Consider the following 25,083-nt stretch of genomic DNA (forward strand, 5'->3'; position numbering starts at 1 on the left):
ACCTTGAGGGTGTTATGCTGAGCGAAATAAGTCAGGCAGAGAAGGACAAATATCATATGTTTGTATAGGAGGAGTAGGAGGAACTTAACTGAGGAACAAGGGGGAGAAGAAGGGGGAAAATGGTGGGGGAAAGGGAGAGAGGCAAACCATGAGAGACTCTTGAATGCTGAGAACAGAGGACTCATGGGTGTGGGGGGGAGGAGGGGAGATGGGCATGGAGGTGGGCACTTGTGGGGATGAGCACTGGGTGTTATATGGAAACCCACTTAATAAATTATTTGTAAAAAAAAAAAAAATGTGATTGGGGTGCCTGGGTGGCTTAGTTGGTTAAGCGTCCGACTTTTGCTTAAGTCATGATCTCACGGTTCGTGGGTTCGAGCCCCGCATCAGGCTCTGTGCTGACTGCCAGCTCAGAGCCTGGAGCCTGTTTCAGTCTGTGACTCCCTCTCTCTCTGACCCTCCCCTGCTCACGCTGTCTCTCTCTCTGTCTCCTAGAAATAAATAAACATTAAAAAAAAAAAAATGTGACCTCCAGAGCCAGGACATTTATGTTGAAATCCAAATTCTTCAATTTACCAGCTGCATGGATGACTTTAGGCAAGTGACTGTAGGTTAAATAGCAGTATCTGCTTCATAGGGATGCTGGGAAGATTCAGTTTCTATGATGTGCTCAGAACCGTGCCCAGCACATTATGAGAGCTCAGCAAAGGTAGAAAACAGTAGTACAGGGGCACCTGGGTGGCTCAGTCAGTTAAGTGTCTGACTTTTGGTTTCGGCTCAGGTTATACTCTCACAGCTGGTGAGTTCAAGCTCTGTGTCAGGCTCTGCACTGATAGTGCAGACAGACCCTGCTTGGGATTCTCTTCCTCCTCTCTCTCAAAATAAATAAACTTAAACAAAAGAAAACAAAACAGTAGTAGCAATAAGAACAGCTTTTACCTTTATAAAAGAGTATACTGAAGAAAGAATATTAACCTCTTTTAGTTAGGTATGCTTCGGAAAAGCTAGTTACAGATATTATACATTGTACTAATTGGAGTTTACCCTAAATCAAAATGAGGTTAAGAAAGGGGGGCACCTGGGTTAAACGTCCGTCTTCAACCCAGGTCATGATCTTGCACTCCATGAGAAGATTCATGTTGGGCCCTGTGCTGAGAGCTCTTAGTCTGGAGCCTTCTACGGACTGTGTGTCTCCCTCCCTCTCTGTACCTCCCCAACTCATAATGTCTCTCAAAAATGAATATTAAAAACTAAAAAAAAAAAAAAAAAGGACTGAACACTTGTAATTTGATCACATAATAGAGAGAAACCTGCCCCAACTGGGCTCTGTCTGCTCATGAATCACGTAGGCCATAGAAACCCGAGCTCCAATCATGGCACTGTGTGACTTGAACAAAGTTAACATCTCAGTCTATTTCCTCATTAAATGGATTTTATACTCAATGAAGTTTTTCTGCCAGTTAAATGAGATTAAGTATATCAAGTGACCCAGAACCTAGCAGGTGCTCAAGACATCATTTTTAATGTATTTATCAGGAGATCTCACCTACAACCCCCTTCTCCATCCCAGGAAGCAAATCCTGTCACAGGCTTTCTCCACTATATGAAAGTTCACTTGAGGCCATACTGCCTTTACAAAAGACCTACTCTGATAGCTGTTTTCACTAACTGAAAGAAATCTGGAAAAGAATTTTCATTTTGATGAAATAGTAATTGCTTCCTCACCTTACACCATTTCAATTTAAGAAAGGTGACACAGAATACTTTTGCATAGCCAGGAAACCTATACTTGATCCTTTCACTATTACTGCTGCCACAACTAGATTATGTAAAGTGGATGCTGCATCTCTCTTTTCTAATCCAAAGTTTTAAACATAAAGGGCTTGCGTAAAATTTAAAGTACAGAAAATAATGCTTCAATTAAGCACTAACTTAGTTCACCTATTAGGAGTCTCATTAACACAAAAATCACGCTCAGATGATAAACAGGTTTTCTCTTGCAGGACAACTCTGATTCTACATGATTCCTAAAATGCAATGCCATGAAAGAATGTGATGTTGTGCCTAGACACAGCAACAGAGAGGCTGCTGAAGTCAGTTAGCAATATGCACCACGGGCACCCAAAGAGGGAAGAAGAGCTAGGGTAGGAATGCATGAAAGCCTGCAGTGGAGAGTAACATGCGGGATTTTTGTGGGTGCATTTTTCTTACCCAAAATGTTAACTATTTTTAGATGTAATTAGTAAGTTAACACTAACTGTGTATATGTGCCAGTCACTGTTCTAAGGACTTAAAATTACCTCTTTTAATCCTCAGAAGGGCCTTACAAAGGAAGCTAATATTAACATCTTCCTTTTATAGCTAGTAAGTCATGGAGTCAGAATTTGAACCTGGGACTTCTGGCTTCACAATCATCTTTTAACCCATATGCTACACTGTCTCTCAGATGAAACTAACGCAACCTCTCAGGTTGGAGGACATTTCCAGAATTCCAGAAAAGGCAGCTTTCGGATAGACTGGATTAGAACATTATCTCCAGATATTACCTAAAAACATAGAATTTATAGTCAGATCTCTGCGCTCAGCATCTTTCTGCCAATCAGTTGTGAATTCTACCTCAGCGTGTCTTCCATCAGTGACAACATCAATCCGCAGTGTAGTAATTTCAAAGTTTTCTTCATGAAGCTGTAATGAAATGGTTTTTTAAAATTAGTTTTTATAACACTGGATGCACTGAAAAAAATGAGTCCTGACACATATATCTTTTCATAGTCACCTATTGTACAAATATCTTGAAACAGAAAGACAACCACAATATTCCAAATCAGATCCAAAGAATATTTTAAAAAAATAAATGCATCTTAATTTAAAAAGAGGAGTTTGAGGCGCCTGGGTGGCTGAGTCAGGTAAGTGTCCAACTCTTGATATCAGCTCACGTCATGATCTCACGGTTTATGAGATGGAACCCCACATTGGGCTCTGCGCTGACAGCACACACACAGCCTGCTTGAGATTCTCTGTCTCCGCCATCCCCCCTTCTCAAAAATAAGTAAATAAACTTAAAAAAAAAAAAGGGAGCCCAATGTTAAAAAAAAAAATGACAACTCTAACAAATGTTGTGGCAGAGAAGTGAGGAGGCCTTTAATACATTCTAGTTCTTCAATTTCAAATCAAGCTACTCTGAAATATTTTTTAATAACTCTGGTTTACAAAGAGCTGATTATCAATTTACAGCATATATGCCATTGAACAAAGGACTGATAGGGGAAAAAATACAAACCCTTAACACATCCTGCAACTCTGACACACTGACATGTGAGCTGAGCCTAAGTAGGGTCTGTACATGCACATGTGGGGATAACATTTCAAATGAAGAGAAAAGATGGCCAAAGTCACAGCGGAGAGAAAGAGGGATATTCTATGCACAAAGAAGTATAGCTGACAAACAGTATGCTAGCACTGAGGGGTAGACAACAAAGGGTTTTACATGCCTTGCAGGAATTTGGAATCACTTCATTAAGAACTAAAAACTACTAGTGATTATTGGAAGTCTGTTCTGAAATTCCTCTCAATGTCATTTCTTTTCTAGAAACAAGTTAGTTCTAGAACTCAAGAATTTAAAGCACAAGTTTTCTCTAAAGACAAGTGGTAAGTAAAGGGTTTGAAATATGAAGACAAGAGGTGCCTGAGTGGCTCAGTCGGTTAAGTGACTTTGGCTCAGGTCATAATCTTGCAGTTCATGGGTTCAAGCCCTGCATCGGGATCTGTGCTAATAGCTCAACGCCTGGAGCCTGCTTCACATTCTGTCTACCTCTCTCCCTGCCCTGCTCATGCTCTCTCTCAAATATAAACATTAAAAAATTTTTTTAAAGAAATATGAAGACTGTGAAAATCAATGTAAGAAACAGATGCCTGGAATGCCTACCTTACCCAAAGAACTAGAGATTAGCTCATTAGAAAGGCTGACCTAAAAATAGTTACATCTTGGGACACCAGGTATAGAAAAACAGTGGGAGTGAAGCACCACAATGAAAACACGATGAAGTGAAAAAAATCAACATGACCCTCATTCCCTTTCCCCACTTGGTTTTCAAAATGTTAACAACCAGCCTTATTCTGGAATAAGGAACAGGCCTACTTATATGGACACTGATGGTCCCACAACTAATTGGCTGACATTTCCCATACAAAATTAGAGTAAAGCTCTCAAATCACTTTACAAATACCAGTGGATCACACAAACGTTAAGAACCAAACCCACATTCAATGAAAGCCAACGGGAAAGACAGAAAAAGCTCAGAGGAAAGAGAGACATTGTCCAAGTAACTATTAATTGGTATCCTAAAGGAAATAAGATACTGCATCTGAAACAAGTTTTCAAAAGAAGAAAGACCTCTTAAAAAATTTTTAAATAGCACAGGTTGCAAATATGAACAGAAAAACTGGATGCACATATAAAGGCAATATCATGGAATGATAACTAAAGATAGGAGAATATAAATTAGGAGACAAGAGTAAAGATGTAAGATCAATCCCCATGGTCCAAACATCACAGGAGTTTCCAAAGCTGAGGACACTGAATGAAGGGATTGAATTAGAGGAATACAAGAGGGCCCACTGAGTGTCCCCACACAATGAATGAAAAAACATATCTAAACCAAGCACAGCATCTTGGAACTGCAAACATCTGATAAAAAGATCAGAAAGGCTTCAGGGGTAGGGGTACAAAAAAATCTGGTCTCAAACAGAAGAGAACCGTGAATGAGCTCAGACTTCCCAGTGGCAACACTGGCAGGTGGAAAACAAAGTCTTTACATTTCTCAGTGAAGATGATTGGCAGCCTTGTATTCCACAACCAGGAAAACTATCCAACCAGTGTGAAGGTAAAATAAGAATATTTTCAGATATGTAAAGCTTTTCAGGTTTCAGACTATTAAAATGAGAGCAAAAATCAGGGCACCTGGCTGGCTCAGTTGGGTAAGCATCCGCCTTCAGCTCAGGTCATGAGCTGAAGGCGGAACTCATGAATGGTTCATGAGTTCGAGTCCCATGCTGGGCTCTGTGCTCACAGCTCAGAGCCTAGAGCCTGGAGCCTGCTTTGGATTCTGTGTCTTCCTCTCTGTCTGTCTCTCTCTCTCAAAAATAAACACTAAAAAAATTTTTTGAATGAGACCAAAACCAAGGAAGAATACCACACAGGACTCAGAACCAAGGCAGTCTAGTAAGGAAGAGGCCAGGAGATTCCCAGAATCTGGTGCAAGGAAATCTCAGGATGAGGAATGAGGATCCAGGCCAGAACATACAGATGTAAGGAGAGAAAATGCTCTCCTGTATGTTCAGGAGAGAACATACAGATGTGAGGAGAGGTGAGGTGGCTCAAAACAAAGGAACTGAAACTTGACGGGTTTACTCTGGTTTACTCTACTAAGAATTTTACAGAGTACAGGAATGAATCAGTGGCGCACAGAAAGCTACATCAAAGAAACATGTTATTAAGTGCAGGGAAAACCAAAATCACCCAAGAAAGGTAGTCACGATACGCTTCACAATCCAGCTGTAAGCCATAGTTAGAAATGTAAACACTGAATCTGAATTCAGCAAAAATGATGGTGCCCGAATACTAAGAAAAAGAGGGAGAACTGCCTATGCTGCTGGGAAGGAAGCTGAGCCACTCTCCCATGCACCAGTCGGTGGACACCATCGTACAACTGGGAAATTCGAAACAAATACTGCAGCATAGAAAGGTCTTTTTCAGAACTGTGGGTCTAACGGGTGAGTACCGCACCAAATAGCTACAGCAGAGGAGGCTACAGCAAAGGAGGATGCAGGGTTTAAGAGAGAGAGAGAGAATGACATTTTTTTTAATGTTTATTTTGAGAGAGATAAAGAAAGAGAGCAGGGCAGGGGCAGAGAGAGAGGGAGAGAGAAATCCCAAGCAGGGTCTGCACCATCAGCCCAGAGCCTGATGTGGGGCTCGAACCCAGAAGCTGCAAGATCACGACCTGGGGCGAAACTAAGAGTAGGATGCCAGGTGCTTAACCCACTGAGCCACCCACTTAACCCATTGTGTGCCTCTGGCACATAGGTGACATAGTTTTTTTTTTACTATTTTGTTACTTGGGTTTTTTTAAAAACCTAAAAATGAATATATAAAAGTTTTAAAAATTAAAAGAAAGACAGGGGTGCCTGGGTGGCTCAGTTGGTTAAGTGTCTGATTTCAGCTCAGGTCATGATGTCGTGGTCTGTGGGTTTGAGCTCTGCATAGGGCTCTGTGCTGACAGCTCAGAGCCTGGAGCCTGCTTCGGATTCTGTCTCCCCCTTTCTGCCCCTCCGCGGCTTGCACTCTGTCTCTCGCTGTCTCTCAAAAATAAATAAATATTAAATTATTTTTTTTTTTTTACTTAAAAGAAAGGCAATGTGATTGCTTTCAAACCTTTCACTCACCCTGGCAGTAATTGTCCCATGCTTTTCTCCTTTGTTGTTTATCATGCGAATACCAGCAGACTGAAACATCTCCTTCATTTGAGCAGGGGTAGCAGTGGTAGCAAAATCCACATCTTGAGGCTTTACTCCATTTAATAAATCCCTCACTGCTCCTCCTGCTATTCTTAACTCATGATTTTCTTTGACAAATAATTCTGAGGAGAAAGAATGGTTTTTACTTCAGTGTGTTTAATTATAAAAGTATAAAGCTTTTCCAATCTATTAGGAACAGCAGAGATTATTTAACTGAACCTTTTCAGATAAGAATTAGGAGAACATGGCCCACAGAAATGAAGTGACTTACCTATAATAGAAGGCCTGTCACAATTGTGAGAGCAGGGAACTTGCAGAAATTTTTTTGGCTGATTTGGAAAATAATTCAGAATTCCACAATACCCCAACGTCACTGATATAAATTTGAATTAGAACCAAAAAGTAAAGTGAAAAACTCTGCTTTTTCTCCAGGTTTATGTACATACTTCAGAATTGTGAGGTGTTCTTACACATATTTCTCTTTGTGTGCTGACGGTGAAACTGTATATTCATATATTCATGCATGAAACTATGGAACTGTGAAACATTAGTGTACCACACTGGGTATGATAATGTTACAGCGAAGAATCTGCCAAGAGAAAAAGTGCACTTTATTTCTGCTCCTATGTGTTCTAGAAAAGCCATGTAACACTGAAAACTACTATAAGGACCTCAGTCCAGGAGACCTAGAGCGGACAAAACAAAGTCTACTGTAATTACATACATGACTAAAGGACATCATCTAGTACCTAGATGATCTAGTAAGGATGACATCCATAAAATGGCCGGATTCAACCCCCTAAGCCTTGGTATTGACACGAGCTAGCCTGGCACCCACAACTGGGCCTCGGCGCTCTCCTGTTGAACATAAACAATCTCAGAGGACATTCATGTCAGAGAAGTCCACTCAGTGAGCATGATGAAGCAGTTAACACAAGACAACTAGTAATCATGTCTGAACGGAGAAGAGACACAAACACTATCAAAAACACCACCTTATGACAATTAATACATGTGACTGCTCCTTATTTACATCAGTTAACAGAGCATAGTGCTGGGTTCTCACCTTCTAGTTAAGAGTCAAGATACCCATCACAGATTTATACTTGCTGGCTGATACCATCTAACCCACAGCAAAGCCTCACTTCTTAGCACACGCCCTAAAACAGGATACAAACACAAATCCCACAAGAAATCCTTTCTAAAAACCTTTTGCTGAGATACTCCAAGGTTCTCCTTGGTCAGTGTTCTCCCTCACTGCAAGGAGTAACAACTCACCTGGCGTGCTCCTTGTGCTCTCTGGCTGATGGGCACTATCACTGTATTCAGCACCGAGTTACATGTGTCAGAGTTCTGGAGTCCCTAATCACAACCTGCCATGTTAACCTCCATCCCTACCCCTAATCTGTTTTTGCTCCTCCTCTACCGATCCTTCCTAAACCTTCCACCCCGCTCTCTGCACACTGTATCTAAAATGATCTGCTACCAAGTAACAAATGCTCCCTCACTCCCTCTGCCGCCAGGCCTTAACTTAAAAGCTCTTCCGGGGGCGCCTGGGTGGCTCAGTTGGCTAAGGGTCCGACTTCGGCTCAGGTCACGATCTCACGGTTCATGGGTTTGAGCCCCACGTGGGGCTCTGCGCTGACAGCCAGCTCAGAGCCTGGAGCCTGCTTCCAATTCTGTGTCTCCCTCTCTCTCTGACCCTCTCCTGCTCACACTGCCACTCTGTCTCTCTCAGAAATAAATAAAACATTAAAAAAAAAGCTCTTCCAGAGCTAAGTCCTTCCCAAGAGTATATGCTCATCTTCTTTCACTCCACATTTCCTGTCAAGTCCCACTATCTGTCTTAATAAGGGCTCCTTAATAAGGGGTTCATGGGTCCCTTAAAATAAAATATAAAAACCACATATGTCAGTCCAGTTTTCATGAGATTTATAGAGGTCCATGACCCAAAATGTTAAGGAGTGCCAATCTATTTCTGGACACTACCCTCATTTCTCCCTAGTTCAGAGTCTCTTTATCTCCTTCCTGAATAAGAGGACTACACCAGCCTTCTTAAATCCAGCTTCCACAGTCTACACATAGGGCTCTAAATCACTAACTTGATTAAGCTACGCCACTGTTCCTCTGACCAGCACACGACCGACATTTCATCAGTACATTACACAAGGGCCTCCTGACCCATTTCTGTCTCTTCTCACTAATCTCTGCATCACACTTTACATTCACCGAACTCTCCGGGTAGTTTCCCTCTAAATTTGCTCCTACGGATCACTTCACCCAAACATCTAGCTGAGCAGCTGGCCATGAAATGCCTTGGTGCACAACCCACACCAACAAAGGCATTTTGCATGGCAGTCATTCATATTTAAAACCAAGTTTCACAAAATACATACCATACAATCTCAGCTATTCTATCCTCTTCATGACCACTAAACTGACTTTATGATTCACTAATGGGTACCACCCGAGGTGGGAAAAAAATACTGATCTAGCTAATTATGTGTACTAATTATACTAAAATTACCTGTTTATTCTCAGGGTAGAAAACCTGTATTACTCATCTTTATACCAACCTGGTTCACAAAAGAACTTAACTGTGATATCCTAGGTTCAAAAGAGTGAGCAAATGTTCCTACTGTCCCAAATGTTACTCTGATGGCTTTATGACATCACATACCTAAGCAGTTAAAAGCTAACTGCTGAGTACACATGCCTAGCACTGCTTATGGACCACAGCCAAGTGGCCAAAGAAGCTCTGGCTTGTCCACTAACCATGTAACTTAGGCAAAACTCACTATGTTTCAAACTTTAGTCTCATGTACAGAATGGGGAAAAAAACTTTTATGTTTCTAACATGCCTCTACAGTGCTGTCCTCAAGCAAAAGGAAAAATTACATGACATAAACTGACAAATTATAAAACCCTATATAGTGTACAGATAATCCACTGTCCTAGTTCCCAAATCCTTACATACTGGAAACTAATTTCACATGTGGCAAAGCAGCTATTAAGATCTGAGAACTGGTATAGAATTTGACTGCACAGAATCACCACACAATAGTCATCATTACTGTGTGTGTGTTTTTTAGTGTTTTCATGCAGAATATCATATTTAACCAGGACACCCAGGTCTTCAGAAAGTAGCAAAAAACAAAACCAATGATTTGATTTTCTAACTGATGAGCTTTGTACTAAAACATTCCATTCTTGCTACATCCACTATATCCTAAAAATGTCAACTCTAGAAAATGTCTATACTCCCATTTGCCAGTCTCTCAGGGACAAGACCCTGTGGATAAAACTACCTGTATCTTCCCACCCTATTTAGTTTCTAAATCCTTAGGACTTAGGACTTCTAAATCTAAATCTAAATCCTTAGGACTTCACCTCTCAAAGTGGAGACAATTCAACTCTTGAGGTAAGGGTTAGTAAGCCAAGTGAAATTGTTAAAAGATGTTCAAGAACCTATAGCAATCAATATCCAGAGCAGAAGGACCTGAAACAGGCCAACAACAGTTAATTACCTACATCCAAGCATTGGGCACCTTTCTTCCAAGAGGCCTCTTGCAACTGAAGATGGGAAGATTAGGAGCTGAGAAAGGCATATAAAGAAAGAACAAGCTTGAATTCAACTCAGATTTGGAGCTTCTAAACTTGTTCAAACAGGAGGCACATATGGTAACTGAACTGAGCACTTGAAATGTGGTGAGTCTGAATTAAGATGGTCAGTATGTGCGAACCACCAGATTTCAAAGATGTGTTACAGGAAGGATGTGAAATGCTTCCTTAATAATTTTTACACAAATTTTATATTAAAATTATGGTATCTTAAATACAGTTGATAAAATGAAATGACGAAAATAATTTTATTTCATTAATTTATTTACTAATTATGTAATCTATTAGTTAATTTCACCCATTTCTCTTTACCTTCAATATGGTTACTAGAAAACTTTACATCGCACATGTGACTGATACTTCTACTGCACTGGGAGTTTCTAGCATTTTTCACTTTAATTAAGACTCACAATGAAGTATCAGCTTTAGGCCCTTCACTTCAAGACCACATGAAGAATCTATATGAATCAACAAGTTCTGAATCACTGACCTCTGACATGTATCTAAAAAATCATCTAATGTCAAGAATAGGAAAGTATCTTTGGGAATAAACTAATACAAGGAATGAATATAATGTCATGGTTCCTTGCCTTTTGTGCATCAGAATTAAGAGAGTGGAGCTCTTATAAAAATTTATAGATGCCCATCCTCTCCAGAGATTCCAGTTCATTGGGTCAGGGTGGGACCAAAAAGTCTGTAGATCTTAATAGCTTCCCAGGTGAATCTAATGGACAGCTAGGGTTGTAAATCACTGTATCAGTCATGTTTCTACACACATACACCTTAATGGATTTCTTAAGGGCCACTAAAATACCACAGGCTTTGAAAAGCAGCAGTATGGCCGCTTCAGCAACAGCAGTGCTGATACGCAGGGACCAAGGTAAGGAATGAGAAAACTGTGACAAGCAATGGAAGCTGCTGTAATCGAGCACTTAGCTATGGTCATTTTCTGTGCTCCTTCCCGGTGAGCTGCATGTGCACAGAGGGGATTCCTATTTCCTTCTGCCTTCAGTTCTCTCCAAAAGCACTTATACCTAGGAAGGAAATGCAGCTTGGTGGTTACAAACTGGGTTCTGAAAAGAGACTGCACAAGTTCAAAAGTCAGCTCCCCGGCTATTATAAAAACGTGGGCACATTCCTAAGCCTCTGTTTCCTCATCCACAAAAAAATATATCTACTCATTAAGTTAGTAAGCCAAATCCTAGAATGTATGTATTTAGTATAATATACAGAAAAGCCATGCTTTGTAACTGAAGTCACTGCTGGACTCTTAACACTTTGGCTACAGTTTTGGATTCCCCATCGTAAACCTTTCTTGCATCAGGTCAACAGCAAAACAACAACAACAACAACAACAACAAAAACAACAAAAAAACCCCAACCCGTGAGTATTGGCTATAAAACATTAACCTTGTGCTTCTCTAATTACATGGGCTTCCAAAGCAAGAAAGCATCCTGATCTCTCACCTGTCAGACTCTTCAATCCTGCCGTGAATAGTGACTGGAATTCTGGAGACTGCAACTTCATTGTAAACAGATAGTGCTTGAAAAGGCACAGCCTACTCCTACAGCTCAGTAGTGGCCTGTGCCACGGACTCAGGCACCTCAGCATCTGGGGACAAAGTCACCAACCATACATCTAGGAGACAAACACGCATGCACGGTAATGAAATGTACAAGTCAAGGAAAACAAAGGGATCTGTTGGAATTTTATTTAACAACTGAGAGACTCTCATCTCCTGTTCAGATGGAAAAACTGAAAAAAGTGACGATATGAGGGACAGTCACCTATAAGTAGATCTATGCTTGCAGCCGTCCACTTTTGTATTCCTGAAGCACTTACTGTCTGCTGTCGTCATCACCTACTACTGCTACAATACCCTCTGGAGAGGTGGGTTTCGGTTAAAGCTTGAGGGGATCAGTCTAGGGACAGTGGCTGCAGAAAATGCAAACACTTGCGGGAACACTTGGCCTCCTCCAAAACATGGGACAGTCACTTAATGTTTATCACTGTACTTTCCCACCTGGCCCTCAGATTTATGACCCAGGGATATTTCCTAGGCACTGAAAAACATGTTTTCCCAAGACTTGTCTTTGCTGCCCACTTTTTCCGCATTTACCATTCCTTCCCATTATGCCAGCTCCTGGGTCCCACTCACACCCTGTTTTCCATGTAAAGTGGGCCTCTTTGAGGGACCAAGGTGACTTCAAGTGACCCCGAAGAAGGGCACTGGAGAACCATTCCTTTCCTTGGGAAGCAGGTTTCAAAAAGCGGCGTCTCCCACCAGGAGGTGAGGCGAGTCCCCCTCACCCAGACCACGTTGGGGAGAAAAACAGTCCAACTCCGCCTCCAATCAGAAAAAGCCGCTGAGGGCCCTGACCCTGAAGTGGCATGTCCCGTCCCCCACAGCGGGTGCCGGACCGAAAGCTTAGTGAGACCCTCCCGGGCCCGGCCGCAAGGAAAGGAAAGTTCCCGGGGAAGCCCGATGAATAAGCCTGCAGTCACTGGAACGTGGCAGGGACGCGCCCGCACGACCTCCATCCACGTTGGGCTCTCTTCCACGGTGAAGTGACGCCCTCTCCCCACCTCACGGTCGCCCCAGGTGACCCCGCATGGGGAACAGCCAGCCGCGGCAGTCGCCCAGCTTCCCTCCGCGCAGCGGCAGACCGCACGCCTCCCGCACGCCTCCCGCACGCACCCCGCGAGTCCGCTTACCAGCCTCGCCGCAGCCGTCAACGCAGCTCCGCGCACTTCCGGACGGCGTGCGCCGTGACGTCACCGCCGCGCGCCTGTCGGCGGTGAATGAGGCATCGCAGCCGGGCGACGGCGGGCCTCAGCCTGTGCTCTCTGCCGCTCCCGCCTCTCTATGGCGCGGCGAGTGGAAGAGCGCAGCCTTCCCGCGCCTCGGAACGCAGCGCCCACCCGGGACGAGCTGTGGGGCTCTTGAGGGACGAGGGTCTGTTATTTATTTTAATTACATCTCCCCACACCTTTCTCTTTCTCGGAGGTGGTCAGACGTCCATCTGCATTGCATATCTGTGTGTCGTTGGACAAGTGTCACTGACTGTCAGTAAAACCTATTTTAGGGGTTGCCAGGCTTAAACGTCCTATTACTTCCCAGCAAGGAAGAAATACTCACTTAGTGTTACTATTCTTGGCAGAGACGCTTCATCAGGACCTAAGCAGAAGGTTAGAGACACTCATTCTAACTGTAAGCCCTCTGGTCAATTTAAATGACCGGGCGTGTTTTAATTTCCCGCCTAGATTTTGTGAAGTCAGAAAACTATTGCAGGTGCAAAGTGAAGAACTTGGATTTGTGTTTTTTTCCAAGGCCGAGAAGAGTAAATAAAACGGCAAAGGAGTGGGAGTAAAGTCCCAAATCCTTAAAAAGCGACATTTCCAAGAAATTTCCCAATTATCTTTAAAAATGAAAATGAAACGTTTGATGCAGATTTTATTTAAGTATAGTCTTTCTAATACCACTTTAAATTATTTAATTTCCCTAAAACATTCATGTGCTCTGGTATTTCTGTGGTTTCCAATGATCAGCCCTCTTATCTTCAGGGCTGTTAAGTATCCCGTTTTGAGAAGCACAGAACCAGTTTTCCAAGTTGCCATTCAGAGGCAAAGCATTGATTTATACTCCTTAACATGGCAATAAATATGTATATTCGCATATCCTAACTAGGCTAAAGAAGAAAAAAATACAGAGAATTCAGTGTAAAAGAGCATATCACTACAGAAATGTAGACGTTAACAGGAGAATAGAAGACATTATGGACGATTTTATGCCAACAAATATGTGGATGAAATGGACAAATTCTTTTAGACATGCATCAAAACGGAAACAGGAAGAAATTTAAAATCTAAACAATCCTTTTACTATGAAAGAAACTGAAGTTTGTTCAACAAACTTACCACAAAGCTAATTCCAGGCCCTGATGGTTTTAGTGGTCAAATTTATCAACCACTTAAGGAAGAAATAGAAGAAATAACACCAATGCACAATTTTTGTTCAGAAAATAGAGGGGGGAAAGAAACACTATTCCTCTTATTTGGGGCCAGCATGACACTGATAACAAACCTGAAGTAGATATTACCAAAAAAGAATTTATACATCAATAGCCACATGAGCCTAGAAACATATATATTTAATGAAATATTAGAAAACCGAATCAAGCAAATTGGATTTTGATCACATTTGGTTGATGCCCGGAATCCAAGGTGGATTTAACAATTGAAACCTAATCATTGTGTTTACCATATTAGAAAACTAAAAAAGAAAATTATATGATCATCCCAATAGATGCAGAAAAAGCACTTAAATCCCACAGTTATTAATGATGATTATTCTCAGAAAATTGAGATTAGAAGACTTCCTTGATCTGTTAAAGGACATCTGTGAAAAATGTACAGCTACTATCATACTTAATGTTTGTTTAGTTTTGAGAGAGTGCAAGCAGGATGGGGTCAGAGAGAGAGGGAAAAAGAGGATCCAAAGCAGGCTCTGTGCTGACAGCAACCAGATATGGGGCTCGAACTCAGGACTGTGAGATCATGACCGGAGCCCAAGTCAGACACTCAGTCGACTCAGCCACCCAAGTGCCCGGCTACTATCATACTTAATGGTAAGATTTGACTACTTTTCCCTTGATATCAGGAAAAAGATGCCCAGTTAATGACTTCTGTTCAACATTTTACCATAGTTCATAACCGTTAACATAAGTCATGAAAAAGAAGTAAAAGGTATAATGATTATTACATTCCTGATTATTCTTTCTTGATTAGGAAAGAAGCAGCACTGTTTTTCAGATGACATAATGGTTTACATAGGAATCAACATAACTTTTAGAATTAATGAATTTAGTAAGGTTTTAGGATTCTCGTTTAATAATTTAAAACCACATGTATTTTATTAAGTAGCAGCAAATAGTTATAAACAAATTCTAATTTTAATAGTAGCTAAAATTATACAGATATAGATTAAAATGTAGGAATAAATGTAACAGAAGAAGCTATATGTTTGTCAACCAATCATGTAAAGATAGTCAACATCATCATTTATCAGGGATATGCAAACTGAAACCACAGTGAGATGCCGCTGTGTACCTATTAGAAGGTTTTAATAAAAAGCCTGGTAGTATCAAGTGCTGGTGATGATGTGAATCAACTAGAACTCATACACCACTAGTGAGAATACAAAGTGCTACAACCACTATAGAAAACAGTTTGGTGGTTTCTGATAAAGTTATACCTACTCAATAGACAACCCAGCAACCCTACTCCTTGATATTTAGCTGAGACCAATGAAAACATATGTTCACATTAAAAAAAAAAATGTGCGTGGATGGTCCTAGTAGCCTTACTGATCATCACCCAGACTTGGAAAAAAGCCGTATTTCTTCCAACAGATAAATGGTAAGTAAACTGTGATACATCCATGAAAAGAAATATCACTGAGCTATATAAATGAGATAACTCCTCATATATATATGACAATATATGTAAATCTAAAATCAAGAGGGGTGCCTGGGTGGCTCAGTCACGTAAGTGCCCGACTTGGGCTCAGGTCATGATCTCACGGTTTGTGGGTTCGAGCCCTGCGTTGGGCTCTGTGCTGACAGCTAGCTCAGAGCCTGGAGCCTGTTTCAGATTCTGTGTCTCCCTCTCTCTCTGACCCTCCCCTGCTCACACTGTTTGTGTGTCTCTCAGAAATAAATATAAATATTAACAAAATTTAATAAAAGAATAAATAAATAAATCTAAAATCAAGAAAACCAGACTCAGGAGGCTACATAATGATGCTATTCATATGACATCCCGAAAAAGGCAAAACCAGAGAGACAGAGAATAGACCATTTGCTTCAAGGAACTGGAGATGGAAGGAGGGGTTCACAACAAAGTGGCATGAATGAATTGGTGGGGAGGGCGGGGCAGTGATGGAATGGTTATATATCTTGATAATAGTGGTGACTGCCTGACTGTCTCTGTGAAAACATGGAAACAGTACATGAAAAAAGGGTAAAATTTCCTATATGTAAATTATGCCTCAAAAAACCTGACCAAACTATTTTCTTTCCATATATTAGCCAAAAACTAGAACATGAAAGTTTAAAAAAACATACTATAGCCTCTCAAGAAATACTCAAAGTTCAACTCTTAAAGCATTTACATATGAACATAGAATGAAGAACTTTGAGGTCATTAAACAAAAGCAGAAGAGAACTCTGTAGACGGAATGCCCCCTCAACACCGCACTCCAGGACAATGGTGAGGACAACCAAGGCAATCCAAACATCCTCTCCCCTGCATATAAGATGTTTACTATTATCTCTTAATACAGATCCATCCTAAGGGAAATACAACTTCACCGGCACAGCAACTGAAGGAACTGATGTTTACGACACAAAAATCCCACAGGAAGTATTCTTCGTGTATATTACCTACCCAAAAGTGAATATGGCAGGTGGGATCAAGCCCCACACTGGGCTCCTCGCTAAGCCTGCTTGGGATCCTCTCTCCCTCTCTGTCCCTCCCCTGCTCATGCATGCACATATTCTCTCTCTCAAAATAAATAAATAAACGTCTTAAAAAGGCAATAGATTATTAAAAATAAAGAAAATTAGATAAAAGCACTTTAGACTTACTGTGTATACTACGTAGTCTGTATATACTTTTAGACTTAAGCTTCTCCCCGCTCATGAGTTTGAGCCCCATGTCAGGCTCTGCTTTGGATTCTGTGTCTCCCTCTCTCTCTGCCCCTCCCCTGTTCACACTCTGTCTCTGTCTCTGCCTCTGTGTCAAAAATAAGTAAACATTAAGTTAAAAAAACTGAATTATCTCTGTAAATCATAGAAATAACAGAGTATATGAAACACCTGTGAATGTCACACTGCATTCATTCATTCAATGTTTATTTAGGGCCTACTATGTGCCAATGGCATGTGTGAATGCTCATAGTGATGATGACACTACCTAGTAATTTATACTATGCTTAGAACAGTAGCAGGCATTGTATTAGCTTACTAATCCTCAGGAACATCTAGTGAGGAATAGAGGCACGGAGAAGTTACTCTAAGGTCACACAGGTAGTGAGGAGTACAAGTAGAATTCAACTCAGACATTCTGACTCAGAATCACTGGTGGTGTACTCTGGTGGAGCTGGAGAGGCAGGTGGGACCAGATCATGCAGGGCTGGGCCCTTCACAGGATGACACTTGGACTTCATTTTAATGGTGATATAAAGACATTAAAGGATTTTAAGCAGGAGTTTTCATAAACGTGCTGTGTTGTCATGTGATTACTCTGACAGCAGCATGGAAAATGGGTTGGAAGGGCCTGGGGCAAAAATTTTTTGTCTCCCAGTTCTGGAGGTCACAAGTCCAAAATGGGTCCACAGGGCTGCACTGCTTCTGGAGACATGGAAAGAATGTGCTTTTGTTTTGCTCCTTTCCAGCTTCAAGTGTTGCCCTCCCTCCATCTTCAAAGCCAGAACAAAATAACTGGCCGGTCAACCTGGGACATTAACTGTGTTGACCTTAATATGTTGACTACCTGCTCTGTTCGTTCCCATTTCTGGTTTTAGGCAGAGGATTTGACATCAGTTAAACAAAACATGGCTGAGCTGAGGTTAAAAACCATTAAATAGCAGAGCGATAACCCTGAGGTCAGAGCTCCTCACCCCACCTGCCAGCACCCAGCTCCAAGACATATGGCATCAGTGTCCTTAATACATCACTGCTCCGAGGAGTATTTGCATTTTGAAACAGGACAGTGAAAGGAGAATAATGCTTCACATAAAGATAATAATTTATGATAGCATTTTAGGCCCCTTGAGGAAGATATTTGAGGCAATATTCAGACAAGTCAGACAAAACCCCACCGGATTCTATGCTAACTAATGTGGATGTAAATAAATAAATAAATAACAAAGTTTTGACCTAATTTTAAGATGATGCAATTTGGGAGTGATGCTGGTTATCTCCTCACACTCCTCCCCCACCCCACCCCCCTTTTTTGGGGGGGAGCAACACTGAGTAATTTGTTTAGAAGACATGTTCTGTTTTAAGACTGTGTTCTTACTTTGAAACAACAGAAAGTACCTCTTTGAAGGAAAAGTCATTCACTCGTTTTGTTCTCATAAAAGTTTAATAGAAGCCAACTAAAGTTTAAGATCTCCCAGAGGACAAATAAAGAGATTTCTCAGAAAATGTAGAATCGCCATTTTCATTGGTGCTCGGGGATTTTACACACAAATGCAATTTTATTTTACATTTAAAGGAGGTAAGTAAATAGACAAATCAATTTTAGCTGTTCTGAAATTTCATACCGGGTCATTAATTTTAAAAGATGGGACTTCAATAATAGTTAAAAGAACAGAGGCCCAAGGGTAAAGACTGAGAATAATCACCTTCAAAATTCTGACTTATCAACAGCCTCAGATCAGAACCAAGAAGAGTCTAAACCAGCTTCCTTAGGATGTTCTCGTTTCACTTCTACCTTCAAATATAAAATCACACGGAATTTCCTATTGTAACAAAACAAACTCCCTCTTCTTTCCTTAAAACTGGATACTCTGATGAATTCTGACAAAACCAAGCTAGATCAAGTTAAGGCCTGTCCTCACATCTAGTGTTGGAGACAAAGATATAAACTTTATATATATATATATATATATATATGTACTGAATACTTTCAGTATCGTATAGAAATAAAATAGACTTAGCTGTTGAATGAACACTTGAGGGAGAGAGAGAGTCAAGTCAAAGAGGAGTTCCCATAGGAAATGATGTTTAGACTTAACCTAAAATAATTGGAAATTTCTCAAGAGGAATCTGTTCCTTGCCCTTGGACCAAGTAAGATATTTAGTCCTTATTGTTATATTGTTTCTTTTAAAATAATTATGACAATTTCACAACTAAAGTGTTGCCATTATAGGCAATGTGACTGTAGGGAGCATCACAATGGAGCTGTGCTAAATTCTCTGAGTTGATTCATCTGTAACATAAGTTTATAGGGCTATGATATGATAATATGAATAAAGCACCTGACAGCCCCAGGCATGCAGTAGGTTATCTCCTGACTGAAAGTGAGTAGTAATTTCCATTAATAAAGTAAGCTTAATTGTATGACTCATTTGTTTCCATATTTTGGTTGATTTCCTATACCTGGCTTTGCAAGAAAAGAATTGGTCCCTGCAAAATTATTTTGCAATATGTACTCACAACAAATCCTTACGTTGTATACACAAACTTATATAATGTTATGTGTCAGTTACATCTCAATATAAGTGAAAAAGCAATAAAAGCAATAATAAAAAGAAAAAGAAGAACTAGTTACTAACAATTCAAGATGCTTAAGCCATTGAGAGTTTTTATTCAACAAGGAAATGCCATGAATTTTAGCAATACATGGTAAATCTACAGATTGGTTTCACGCTGGAATTGTTCTAATACCTATCTAGGATTCTATGTAAATCTTGTTAGGGCATTTTTTAAAAACAGTTTTACTGAGATGTATTCACAGGTCATAAACTTCACCTATATAAAGTATGTAATTCAGTGGTCTTTAGCTTATTCAAAGAGTTAGCCATCATCAAATCAATTGCGGATATTTCCCTTACCCCCTAAGAAGCCCCACAGCCACTGGTAGTCACTTCCTATTTTGCACACATTCCACCTATCCAGCCCTAGGTGATCACTAATCTACTTCCTCTCTCTATAAATTTGCCTATTCTAGTCATTTCATATAATTGGAACAATATAACATTTGGTCTTTTATGAACTGGCTTCTTTCACTTAGCGTCAGGTTTTCAAGGATCAGCCGTGTTCCAGCATATATCAGTACTTCATTTGTTTTCATTGCTTAGTAACATTCCACTGGATGGATATACCATATATCCTTAACCACTGCTTGACAGACATTTGTGTTATTTCAACTTTTTGGCTATTATGAATCACACTATGAACATTCACACACAAATTTTTGAGATCTTGGGATCTCAGTTTTCAACACTTTCAGGTATTTACTCTGAGTGAAGTCATATGTTCAACTCTATGTTCAGCTGTCTGAGGAACTGCCTGACTTTTCCAACGTGTCTGTACCTTTTTGCGTTCCCACCAGTGGTCTGTGAGGGTTCTGTTTTCTCGTCCCCAAACAACACTATTATTATTTTTTATTATTATTTTAACCATCCTTGTGGATGTGAAGAGGTATCTCCTTGTGGATTTGGCTTGCATTTTCCTGATGGATGATGTTGAACAGCTTTTCATGTTTATGGTGGTTATTGGTACATTTGCTTTGGAGACCTATTCACTCAGATCCTTTGTCCATTGTTTCATTGGGGTATTTGTCTTTTCGTTGTTGAGTTGGAAGATTTCCTCATATTTTTTTCTGGTTATAAATTCCTTACCAGATATATAATTTGTAAATATTTTCTCCCAATCAGTGGATTGTCTTTTCATTATGGTGTCCTTTCCAGGATAAAAACTTGTAATTTTGCTGAAGTCCAATCTATCTACCTTTCATTGCTTGTGATTCTGGGTCATGTTTAAGGAATCACTGCCGTATGTGTGGTTACTAAGATTTATGCCTATGTCTTCTTCTAAGAATTGTATAGTTTTAGTTTTCACTTTTAAGTATTTGATTTCTTTGGAATTAATTTTTGTACATGGTATGAGGTAGGGCTTAAACATCATTCTTTTGCATATTTACACATCATTTGTTAAGAAGACTGTTCCTTTCCCCATTGAATTATTTTCGTTTCCCTGTCAAGAATCAATCAATCATAAATGTGAGAGCTTATTTTTGGACTCTCAGTTCCATTCCACTGACCTGCATGTCTCTAATACTTTATTCTCCTGCATTTATACAGAATAAAATATTTGTATGAGCATAAGAAGAAAACTAAAGGACTGGTTCATCCCACTACAGTAGATAAAACATTGGTTCCAATTCATTTTTTTAAAAAAATAAAGTGTACTTATTTATTTTGAGAGAGCACCAGGGAAAGGCAGGGCAGAACAGAGAGAGAGAGAGAGAGGAGAGAGAAAGGGAGGGAGAATATCCCAAGCAGGCTCTCCACTGTCAGCACAGAGTCCAATGTGGGGCTCAATCTTATGAACCATGAGATCATGACCTGATCAAAAGTTGGCAGCTTAACCAATTGAGTCACCCAGGCACCCCATCATTGGTTCCCATTCTTCGCTGCTGGCTAGCAGCTGTATACATCCACACCCTTATCATGGCCTTATCACGTGGGTGGGGTGTACTGTGGGATGAGTCCTTTTGACCCTGGGTGTGGCCATGTATTCTGCTCTGACTCGGGATGCCAGTGAATGTGACATTAGCAGATATTTGAAACAGACTTGTGCACTTGGTTGTGCCCTCTTGCACTTTTCTTATCACCCGTAAGAAGAATCTGCCTTGGGTAGCCACTGGTTCCCAGTGAATGACAGATGCTTCGAACACTCCTGACCCCACTCTGTGATCTGGAGCCCGGCCAAATTTAGCCAGGCTCTCATCAAAAGTCAGCCACTTGGGCAAGAAACAAATGCTTATCAATGTTTACTACTGCGGTGTTTGTGGGTGGCTGTTCTGTAGCAATAGCTAACTAATAACATACCGCTTAGAGATAACCACTCCTATCAGTTTGGTCTTCTGATCAAAAATGAGATCATGAAAAAGAAATCTATCTATCTGTGTATACTTGCTCTCCTATTGTTTTTAACATTTTTTCCATAATACCCTATATTAAGAGTTACCAATAAATACTTCATATCTACATACTTCAACCTTTGAAAGTTATCTCTCATCCTTGTATTACTTTCCCATTACAAGTAAAGCTACAATGAATTTCACTTTTCTCTTATATAAATCTGGTCTACATTTCACATTATTTCCATGGAATGGATTCCTAGGAATAGATACCTTCCACAAGCTTCCGTAACAGTGGTCCTAGGTGGGGCCACTGAATCTTGAGTTCCTGTTATCCTGTTTATATTTTCACCTATACTATTTGGCTAAACCCAGGTTCTTTTTCTTCTAAAATAATATAGACAGAGGAGCATGGGTGGCTCAGTTGGTTGGGTGTCCAACTTTGGCACAGGTCCTGGTCTCATGGTTTTATGAGTTTGAGCCCTGTGTTGGGCTCTCTGCTGACGCCTCAGAGCCTGGAGCCTTCTTCAGATTCTGTGTCTCCCTCTCTCTCTTGCCCGTCCTCTGCCCATGCTGTGTCTCTCAAAAAAAAAAATAAATAAACGTTAAAAAAATGAAATAATAAAAGAATACAGATTGGATTTTACTTAAAAATCAAAAATAAAAAAACAATTTGGGGGAATTCTACCAGCATGTTCCATTATTCCATTTTTGGACGTTTACAGTTTATTTTAAGGAAAAAAACTGTTGCCACAAAAAGGAAACTATACAAAGCCCTCACTTTCCTTCAGGCTAAAGGGGAAATAGGACATGGAGACAAAATGTGAACACATTTTAAAAATGATCATTGGTAGAGTTGATAAAGGATCATATATCTGAGAAGATGGTATGGAGGGTAGAAGCCAGGTCTAATTTTCTTTATATCCTTAACAGTGTCTGGAACTGTGCGTAGCCGTATGATAGGGAACAACAGGCAGAAATGCAGATGGTAGGGCTTCAAGGTGCCTCGGTGGGGAAAGCACTTCCTTTAAAACACTTCTACTGGGAACATCTGAACTCAAGCAAACACCTTCAGTTATAAGGTTCCTTTTAACAGTGTAACAAGATACCACCTACGCCCTTCAGATTTCCCTCAGGAATTTAACAAAAAACCTGACTAAAAATATAATATATGACCCACAAGGACCAGTATGGCCATAGACCAGCCCTCATACAACGGAAATGAGCCAATCAAAAAGGAATGAGTAGGCATTTGGAGTTACCCCGCCAATAAGGGGAGAGAGCCTGAGAAGGAACAAAGGGGAAGGAGTGGGTCCCGACCCAAACCCTATAAAACAGAGTCCCTTCCTATAGTCAGGCATTCACTTTTCACTTTCAAACACCCCCTCTCCATAGGGAGAGCTTTCTTTCATACTCTTCTTCCTTTCTGATCTTATACTGTAATAAACTTTTGCCTGCTGCTCATTTTATTCTGTATCCACCTCTTCATTTTTCGAAGCCGAAGACAACGAATCCTGGGTACTGAGGCAAAGCTTCCTGCAACCGCTGCATTCAAGAAATACTTCTTGAATAAATGAATATAAGAAATACAACGTGAAAGCAGACTTTGAGGCCGGAAACCATGGCCTTCACAATGATTAATAACTATTTTTAGGGTTTCTAGAGTATGCTACACCTAAAATTAGATGTGTGGGACATCAAAGAGTAGGTCTGAGGTGGATAACTCCACCTCAACTTTTCTGGGGGCCTCTTAGCAAATAAGTGGATCTCTCTCCATTCCTTCGGCCACTTTCCCTTTCCCCAGAAGAAATCACATTTTTAGGTCATCCAATAATGATTGGTCTAGTTTCATTTTGGGAACTGCTACACCAGACACTTTAAGAAGCCCAGTCACTACCCCCTTACTCATTACATGTGCTGAGCCTCCTGGGAAGGCTCCTTCAGAGAACTTGTGGTTCCCCACCCTGCAAACGGAATTGATCTCACCTCACAGTCGCCAAATTGTTTCCCACTCTCCCTGCACTGGCTTTCCACAGGCCGTCATCACTCAGCTCCTTGGGCTAAGACTGGAGGTCCCCTTACAAAGGCACCGACTAGTATCTGGCCCAGATGCTTCACACGATAAGTGCTTTTCTTATCCATTGACACCCTGGGACACAATTTTTTTTTTTTTTTTTAGTTTTGCTAGTCAGTAACCTCAAAATTCCTGGACAGAAATGGAACAAAGAAAAGAAAACAACAAAAAAAAACCAACCAAGTTTACTTAAAGCATGCCGAGGACAGCTAGGTGCTCTGCTGGGAACCGGGGGGAGACAGAAGAGAGAAGGTCCCGGGCCTTGTCACGGACTCACACTACCTCTGTCATCATTTGTTCAGCTGCCAGCAGTTTAGGACACCCAGAAACTCTCCCTGCCCTTCCCTAGCACACATATGTACTGGTGGGTGCAGGGCCGGCTAGCAAAGCAGGGAAAGGCTAACGCTCAGCACGCAGAGAGACCTGTTCCTTGGGCGCCATTCTTTGTTATGTCCTGTGCCCCGTGTTGTGTATCAGCAACACATACCTTCGCTGAATGAAGCACATAAAGATCCTAGGAATGCAGTGCTTGACAGAGCCCACAGAAAACTTGGTTACCTCACCCCCTGGGAATAAATGTTCATTTCAGTTCCTGAACAGAGCTAAACACCTCAAAAGAGAATGAAAACGCAGAGGAGACCGTTATCAGATAGCGGCTATCGGCACAAGAGAGATTCTTTCATTTCATTCACTTGGGAGTTTCCTCTAGGGCTGGCCCCCTAATTGCTCTTACAAATGCTCCTGGATATATACTAAGAGCCTTGTCGCCCTCACTTTGTAAAGCCAACTGCCTGTGAGTTTGTAACCATTACAGCTGTTGATGATGAAACAATAAAGAAGAACCGCCTCTAAGTCAAAAAGTGCAGCCAGAGATAAGATTCATTTTCAATGCCTTTGCAGCTGCGTCTGATGGCATGGCCACCGCACTTCTCAGCAAGTGGGGATCCAAGGCTGATTCATTGCAAAGTGAGTAAATGCCTTTTCCCCGCTCTAAGACAACCCTGTGCTCCACCTCCTAATAATTTCATTAAACAGGGATGAGGGGAGGGGGATAAGAAAAGTAATAATGATTTATAAATATAGGGCAACTTTTTAAATAAAAAGGGGAAACAAAACCCTTATAACTATAATTAGCAGACATGGAACTAATAATGGTGCTATACACAGTATCTATAAGGCAGGTCATATCGATTCTGGGTACAGCATTTTATTCTT

At 40.8% G+C, this 25,083-nt stretch overlaps 2 protein-coding genes across 8 annotated transcripts in view; one reads left to right on the forward strand and one right to left on the reverse strand.

Annotated features, from left to right (window-relative positions):
• TRNT1 (tRNA nucleotidyl transferase 1) overlaps positions 1-12,902 on the reverse strand; it is a 19,321-nt gene extending 6,419 nt beyond the window's left edge. Inside the window, exons 1-4 of one of the 6 annotated variants that reach the window (XM_077772919.1) lie at positions 12,854-12,902; positions 11,605-11,776; positions 6,445-6,638; positions 2,547-2,685 (exon numbers count right to left, since the gene is read on the reverse strand). In XM_077772919.1, the coding sequence (XP_077629045.1) occupies positions 2,547-2,685; positions 6,445-6,638; positions 11,605-11,749 (478 nt within the window). In that variant the 5' untranslated portion in view covers positions 11,750-11,776; positions 12,854-12,902. Of the gene's footprint in view, positions 1-2,546; positions 2,686-6,444; positions 6,639-6,787; positions 7,279-10,043; positions 10,112-11,604; positions 11,777-12,257; positions 12,499-12,724; positions 12,811-12,853 lie in introns of those variants that run through there. The other 5 variants (XM_077772921.1, XM_077772920.1, XM_077772925.1 and 2 more) reach the window with 5 other exon arrangements.
• An 11,797-nt stretch (positions 12,903-24,699) lies between these two features.
• IL5RA (interleukin 5 receptor subunit alpha) overlaps positions 24,700-25,083 on the forward strand; it is a 35,794-nt gene continuing 35,410 nt past the window's right edge. For both annotated transcript variants that reach the window (XM_077772917.1, XM_077772918.1), the window contains exon 1: positions 24,700-24,834. The gene's annotated coding sequence lies outside the window, so the exon portion shown is untranslated. The remainder of the gene's footprint in view (positions 24,835-25,083) is intronic.

The sequence above is a fragment of the Crocuta crocuta genome, unplaced genomic scaffold (genome assembly GCF_008692635.1).
Source record: "Crocuta crocuta isolate KB4526 unplaced genomic scaffold, BGI_CrCroc_1.0 scaffold489, whole genome shotgun sequence".
Taxonomy (NCBI): Eukaryota; Metazoa; Chordata; class Mammalia; order Carnivora; family Hyaenidae; genus Crocuta; species Crocuta crocuta.